The sequence below is a fragment of the Papaver somniferum genome, unplaced genomic scaffold, assembly GCF_003573695.1.
Source record: "Papaver somniferum cultivar HN1 unplaced genomic scaffold, ASM357369v1 unplaced-scaffold_23, whole genome shotgun sequence".
In the NCBI taxonomy this organism is placed as follows: Eukaryota; Viridiplantae; Streptophyta; class Magnoliopsida; order Ranunculales; family Papaveraceae; genus Papaver; species Papaver somniferum.
In genome coordinates, this window is record NW_020633263.1 from 57,278 (window position 1) to 65,575 (window position 8,298).

The window sequence follows — 8,298 nt, forward strand, 5'->3', positions numbered from 1 at the left end:
GAATTATGGTTTGGGTGAGGAAGAGGTGATATATGAGTCTCTATTTATAGACTTGAATCACCCAACTGTGATTTTTTTTGAATTTTTATCCGTTGGTCGAATCAACCACATTTAGGTGAATTGAAAACACACATTAACTGCTAAAATGGTCGTCAACCTATATCCTATATATTAATAAATTGACGACCCTTGAAAATCCGACGAGTCGTCATATTTTTTTGTCTACACACTGGAACGACCCATTAAGAAAACTGAACAGATTGGTGTGTGTTTTTACGTCAAGAGTCGTTACTATTATTGTAGTTTCGTTATTTTTGGCCAGTTGAGTCGTTCACCTGCTATAACTCCCATGACGACCTATCCCTGGTACACAGTTGACATCTCCTCACTCCCTATTTGGTCGTCAATCTGCTAAAAAGTAAGTTTCGACCCTGGTAAATGTAATAATTTCCAGTTTTTAAAGATTTGGAGTCGTTGGTCTCCAAGTTCCATGTATGACGACTGTACCCTTGGTAAGGTTATTTAATATAAAAGTCGTCACTTTTTTATTGTACATATGGACGCCCCTTGCTTGAATGTTTTGTGATATGTTGCAGTTGGTGGTGCAACCAAGCTCTCAACCAGAACCAGTCAATATAATGGGTCCGAATACCTCCCAACACTATATAACTGATTTGGTACGTTTTCCTTAACCATTTAGTTATATTTAATTTAGCATTTTTTAGTTATTGATCTCATGGATGTGTATTTTTTTTTGTTGAATGTAGACATGGAGAGACAAGGCTAAGGCGAAGGAATGGCTTATCTCAAAGGAAAAATAGGTGATGTGCGTGGTTGTTCAAAGCAAACACGTCTATTTTAATAAGATGGAGATGCTATGTGAGAGAGCGGGGAAAAAGGGAGAAAGTCATAAAGGTAAGAATTACAAATATGAGAAGAAGACGACTAGGGTCTACAAAACAACATCGAAGAAGTGTGAATGTCCGTTTAGGATTTATTTCAAAAGGCATCACGAAACTGATCGATGGAGATTGGATATTATTCCTGACGGTCGTCACAACCATCCTCCACCTAAAAGTTTATATGGACACACTGCATATGCCCGATTGAAACTGCATCAAATGGAGAAGGTCCGTCAGATGAAGGGATGTAGGCCTCATAAGATCCTAAATGCGATAAGTAAGGAAGATAAGGATAACTTGTCTACCATTTCCACAATCTACGCTGCCAAAGCAACGATCGAGAAAACCGAATGGAATGGTAGATTAATTATGCAACAGTCTGAGTAGTTGGCTGAAACACTTAACTACGCCATGCAAACTAAGGTGGGTCCGGATGAGAAAGTGACTCATATTTTTCTTTCCCATCCAAGGATGATGGATTTGGCTCAGTGTTTTTATCAGGTCCTGTTCCTAGATTGCACCTATAAGACAAATAGGTATAACATGCCGATGTTGAACGTGGTCAGTCATACTTCGAATAAACAATCATTCACCGTGGCATGGTGCTTTATGGAAAAAAGGAAATAAATGATTATGTTTGGGTGTTGGAGCAAGTGAGGTTGATTTACCGTGCCGAAGAGACACCATGGGTTATATTTACGAATCGGGATTATGCAGTATGAGTGTCGTCTGTCAAGTTTTTCCACTAGCTCAACATTTTCTTTGTACATGGCACATCCAAAACAATCTTTTATCTAATTGCAAGAATCAAATCCAAAATATCCATACTAAGAATGGTAATCAACGTTCGAAGGAGGAAGACGAGCGTGTAAGTAAACTTTCCAAAAAGGAGCGAGCGGAAGAGAGAAGAAAAGAAAATGAAAAATACGACGAAGAGGGGGACCTATGGAAGGATTTATGCACGGATTGGGACTATTTGGTTCATTCAAAGACGGAGGTCAAGTATTATGCTAACTTGCAGAAGTTTATTGATGATTGAAGCACTGAACATAAGAAGGTGGTAGACTATTGCCTAGATACTTGGTTGAATCCTTGGAAGCAGAAGTTTGTTTATGCATGGACCAATAGATACAAGCACTTCAAAAATGAGTCTAAAAGTATTGCAGAGCAGTCTCATGGAAGTTTGGAAAAAAATTTGGAAGAGAATAATAGCGGGGTAGTTACGGTACAAGAAGCTATTCACGAGCACGCAGAGGATGATCTACGCAAAATAGTGGCTCAAATGGAGATAAGTAAAGACCGTTTTCAAATGCAATTCATAGAGACCAAGATTTTGTAAGGGGCTAGCACACCAAGTATCGTGGTGGGCGATAGAGAATATGATGGAAGAACTTAAAAGGTTTAGAGAAAATGAGGCCATGGGAAAGGTGATGCAGTGTAATTGTACAACGACACATGACTCGGCCTCCCTTGTAAACATAAACTTGGTGGGTACAAAGATCTCATTCCTCTTAAAAACATCGATCCATTCTAGAAGCAACTATCATTCGACCCAAATCCCTCAGGTGACGCTGAGCAAGAATTCAGAGACTTGGAAATTGGCAAGTATATTAACGAAAAATACCGAAAAGCCAAACGAGCGGGAAGACAAATATTGATTTCTAATTTGTGGTCGGCTTCCCGTAAGTGTTTGGGAGTAGAAAAAGAGACAATCAAAAAAAAACCACCGGGGTAAACCAACAACTAAAAAGTCGTTTAGAGAAACAATGAATGGTGACAAGAACTGCACAAGTGACCCATCACGTCATGACTATGTCCAGGCTGAATATACGGAGTATGAGAACTCATTTCTTCCCAAGAAAAGGGGTCGTCCAAAAATACAAGTAGTCAACCAAAGTCTTATACAAGCCAATGAAAAGGTGGATATGGATGTTGCTGAGTATACGGTTGGTACCCAACAAATCCAAACGAGCGGAATGGTGACGATAAGAGGAATCAAGGGTTATCCCCGCACTCCTAGAGATTCCCAAGGAAGGCCACATCGTGTTGCTTACTCTTTGTATAAAGAGTATACCGATGAACTTCCCTACGTCATCTTGGATTACCTTATATCCACGGACGACGTTGACGGCGATGGAAATTGTGGTTACCATGTTGCAACGGAACAGTTAGGGCATTTCGATGAAGCGGACAATCTAAAACTCACCCAAATCGAATTTGCAAGGAAAAAAATGGTCGCTACACTAGTTGAGGACAAGTTATTCTATTTAAAAATGATCATGGAAGGAGATCCAAAAGAAAGAGAATTGAAGTTCAAAGAATTGGTATCTAACGTGAAATGGCGGAAGGGGTCGAAGAAGCTTGGTTTTAAGTTTTGGATGCAAATTCCCTTTGGTGGTCAACTTTTAGCGGACACATTCACTTGTGTTGTAGTTGTTTTCAGCAAAGGCTTCCCCGGAGGCTCTTGTATGTATGTACCCTCAAGAACTAGGTCCGAGGCGGCGGTAAAGAAAAGAAGAATTGTAATGGCACATGTCAACAATAACCATTACATAGGTTTGAAGATAACTGATGAATGTCCTTTGCTACGGGTGATCTATGGTGATTGGGGAGACTACACTAAGGAGTGGACAAACCAGTATGAGTACGGGATGAACTTGTGGAATGCTTTGGACGCAACGACGGCTTCCGTTGACATGGGTGATGATGGAATGAAAGGATTAAGTAGTGTTTAATGGTTTCAACATGTTTATTTTGAGCTTTGTATTTTGAAGTATACTTTTGGAACATGGTTACATTTAGAACATGTACGTTTGAATTTTGAAGAATGCTTAGTGAATGTGTTTTACTGTTATGTTGTTTTTTCTTTACCAATAGTAGTTAATGTTTAACGAATAAACCATAACGACGCACATCTGCTATTATTATTTTTGACAGAGTCGTTACCTGCGATACCCATAATTTGTAACGACTCTAAGGGTCCAGGTAAGTTCATCTCCTGTATGTTTTCCTCACGTAGAGTTGTCAGCACTATAATCAAACAAAACAACGACCCAAACTAGGCATTAGATTTAAGTTGGAGTCGTTAGCACGATACCCATAATTTGTAACGACTCTAGGGGTCCTGGTAAGTGCATCTCCTGGATGTTTTCCTCACTTAGGGTCGTCATTCCTATAATCAAACAAAACAACGACCCAAAGTAGGCATTAGATTTAAGTTGGAGTCGTTAACACGATACCCATAATTTGTAACGACTCTAAGGGTCCTGGTAAGTGCATCTCCTGGATGTTTTCCTCACTTAGGGTCGTCATCCATATAATCAAATAAAACAACGACCCAAACTAGGCATTAGATTTAAGTTAGAGTCGTTAGCCGCGTTACCCATAAATTGTAACGATTCTAAGGGTCCCGGTAAGTGCATCTCCTGGATGTTTTCCTCACTTAGAGTCGTTACCTGGATATAATATTAAGTAACGACACTTTCTCTTTTCTTTTTTTTTTTGTCTTCAACGGCTATTTCTGAAAACACACTTCCCCAAAATTGAGCCGTTGGGATATATTCTATATAAAGAATCTATCATCAGGTAGGAAATACAACCGAAAATAATCAAAGGAAATCAAATTTTCAATGTCAGGTCCATCTTCAACTACCAATTCAATTGAAAACATACTTAAAAGATGCAAGCGACCAACCAAATCAATATTGGAAATGGAAGAAGAGATACGCAAAAGAACCACGCGACCTACTAAAAAACCATACACTTACATGCCATATCCTACGAAGGAATAAGAAGAGAAGCGCGAGGCCGAAAAAATAGGCAAAGAACAAGCGCATCTCCGGGAAGTATTCAAGCAAGTCGAGGAAGAGACCGAATGGGTAAAAAATTATTACATCGTCAAAGATATTCCCGAAGAACATCAAGATGAGAGTATATTTTGGACTCAAGTTGGTTGGAGTCCTTTCGTTAATTACAACAAGAAACTACATTATGATTATTTACCGTCACACATTCGTGATATGACGATTCAAGTTATGAGATTGTGCACCATGTACAACGAGTTTCTCGCGAGGCACAAACGGGATCGGCGTGACCCCTAGGCTGCATATACCAGATGGAGAGGAGAGCCGTTTTATCATATCGAAGCCGCAATGGTAGTTCAATCTCACATCAGGAAATAAGTAACATGTAATTTGTTGAGTACGATTTATGATAGACTTGATGTATTGTAGTTTCAACTAAATGGAGTTTACATTTATTCTGAAGAAATGGAGTTCCTTTTTTATTCTGTACAAGGGTCGTTAACATACATATTTCTAACGTGACGGCCTTTGTTTTGGATTTCAAAATATCCAACCGTTACAGTTTACAAAAATGGGTCGTCTCCGTATAGGGGGTAACCATAACGAATCATCAGTTGGTTCTCTCCAGGATGTTGGTGTAACCTAGAGTCGTCATTTATTACCATATAAACAGAAGCGACTCTATATGCCTCAAAGTGGTGTTCCCATGATTTAAGCCACAGATAGAGTCGTTACTTTTGTATATATTCAAAGTAAGGACTCTAAAATAGAAAATTTAGTTCACCTCCTGGATGTTTTTGTAACTTAAGATCGTCATGATTTTTGGTACATAGGTCGCCAAAGAGTGAGCAGCTGAATTGGCTATCTTTGGTACATGATTGTAAGAACCTGCACTGTTGAGAGAGTTCATTTTGTGAGTAATATCATCCTTCAATCTCCAGATTCTCCAAGGAATGTTCCGTAACTCTCCCTTTAAGCTTTTCACCACCACCTGGTTATCACCTTCAATAATGATATCATTCAATTGTAGCCAAATTGCAAGGTCCGCAGCTAAGCGAAAACCATCTGCTTCTGCGTAAACCACCGAGTCTGATCTTCCTAAACGAGTTCCAGCTCCGCAGCATATGCCTTCACTGTTTCTTGCCACTGCTGCACAAGCATAACGACCATCTTTCCAGGAAACATCTACGTTTATCTTGATGAGAGGGTGATTGGGAGCAGTCCAGGTGTTTTGAGTGGAGGAATTTGCATGATTGTTCAAACCTATTGTATGAGATTCATCGTCTTCAGCAAAGTTGAAGTAGAGATTATACCATTACGATGTTATTGTCAGGATTCCTTGCACATTGACAGTCTTGTTCTCGAACACTTTGTCATTTCGGGCTTTCCAAATTGCTTAGCATATGGACATTCCCATGACCAGAAAAGCTTCATTGTCATTCCTGTTGAGTTAGAGTTCCATTAAGCTGGAAGTGGTCATCTGATCACCTTGCAGTCTTAAGCCTAATGGAGAGGCAAACCAGACAGCTCGAGCCAGTTCATAGTGGACCAAGAGATGGTCAACAGATTCTTCTTCCCGAGTGCAAATACTACACATTGTTGAAACTCCAGCAATATATTTTATCGACCTTATTCTTGTTCTAACGTTTTATTGCACTACGAAAAGCTTTTACGCAACATCACCTTCATATGTACAAATTGTTCCTCTACGTCAGAATGTCAAAGTGCTTATGGAATACTTCTGCAAAGTTAATTTGTTTTGGGGACATCTCTATGGTGCTAAAAGAAATAACATGTCCGACTATGGATCCAAGAAGTCAGTGACTCGGGCTCGTGGCCCCTATGTGGACCCGTCCATATATGACGAATTTCCCATTTATTTTATAACATTTGATTTGCCTTTACTGGTTCCGTCTGTATGCAACAGCTCGTTAGGGTTTTGAAGTTAAGAAATAAGGTACTGTGATCTATCGCGCAGCTTTTGAACCAAAATCATCGTCATGGAGAAACTTCCCACAGATATCATAGACAACATACTTTCTCTCTTACCAATTGAACCCACCTTACAGAGCAAACGAGTATGCAGAACATGGAGAAAGCTCATCGGTAAGAATAAAACCGGTCTCCTGCTCGCGGTTGCAGACCTTAATTATAATCTCCCAGCTGAATCAGGAACAGAAGTAAAACTCTACTACGAAGATGAGCACGAAGCAAATCCCGAGAAATCCTACTTCAAGAAAACACTAACTAAATTAGGTAGTGCAAAATACAGTTTCCTAGCCAGTAATCACATTGTTGGTTCATGCAACGGTTTGGTTTGTCTTCATTCGTATAACAAAGTCACAAAGACTTCTTATTGTGGTATTTGCAATCCGGTGACAGGCGAATTCCTTTTTCTTCCGGGCGAATTTAAGCGGGGAAATGACGAGCGCCTGGTATTTGGATTTGGATACCTGCCTTCCACGAATGAGTATAAGGTAGTCAGACGTAGTTACATGTTGATAAACGGTGTACGGCAGGGGAATGTGGCGGTATACACTCTTGGCTCTCAAAATGGGTGGAGAGAAAAAGAAGACATCCCTTACTTATTGTATTCGTCAGGTCTCTTTGGTAATGGAGTCATTCACTGGCTTGGCAAAATAGGAGAACAGGTGCCTAAGATAGTTGCCTTTGATCTGGCTGATGAGAAGTTCAAGTATGTCTCAGCAATACCTTTAAATTCTTTTACATCATTCGACACTTTTAGACTCAGTTTATTAGGGGGGAACTTGTGTTTTATTCACAATATATGGAAGAACTTTAATGGCCGTGATCAAATCCTAGACATATGGGCATTAAAAAAAAGGAACACGGGTACGAAACTACGACATCCTAAAGTGACGCGAGAGCACTACAGCCGCAATTGGAGATGGAGTAAGGACTTCCATATAGCATTCAAACATCTAAAGATGTACGGTTTCACGCCATTCGCAATTACAAAGAGCAATGACGTTCTATTATGGCATGAATATAAGAAACTATACATCTATGACAAAAATACATCAACCTTAACTAAGCTTTGGGATGGCAATGGTAATGGTAATGGTTTTTCACACCTTCAAGCAATCCCTCACATGAACACCCTTGTTTCATTAAAAGATCTAGGAGAATGCGGTCAGAATCCAGGGAGTAATATTTCAACGACGAAGAAAAAGAGGAAGTCATACTAGTGCCTTTTTTTAGTTAATATTAATTGTCATTTACTAGCAATCCTGCTGTGTGTTTTTGCTTTAGCGTCGATCCATTAAGCTGCAAATTAAGTTAGTTCGTTAGTCTTTTTTGTTTCGTAATCTTGAAATGACAGTGAAAAGCAAGTTTTTGTTATGCGTATTTTCTTCATGCACGCTTTTATGAACGCCACTATATGCGTCAGATAGGTGAAAAGCAAGAAGCACAGGCCGTGAATCTATTTTCTTGGCCATGCGTTCATTATTTTTTGCAATAAAAATAACATGGGGGCACTTGCCCCTTTGTGTATTTGTCCGTATATAGTATTCGACTAGAATTTGGATTCTGGCTTTAGTCCAAAATTTGAAACTGATTTTCATTAGGAA

General features: G+C 39.5%; 1 protein-coding gene across 1 annotated transcript; it reads left to right on the forward strand.

Annotated features, from left to right (window-relative positions):
• Nucleotides 1-6,705: 6,705 nt before the first annotated feature.
• LOC113340761 (F-box protein At3g07870-like) lies at nt 6,706-7,914 on the forward strand. The gene has a single exon (XM_026585834.1). It carries the CDS (start codon nt 6,706-6,708, stop codon nt 7,912-7,914), a length of 1,209 nt encoding a protein of 402 aa, XP_026441619.1.
• The last annotated feature ends 384 nt before the right edge of the window (nt 7,915-8,298 follow it).

Excerpts from the sequence above, each read along its gene's own strand:
- LOC113340761 (XM_026585834.1), top strand. The coding sequence starts at position 6,706 with ATGGAGAAACTTCCCACAGATATCATAGACAACATACTTTCTCTCTTA.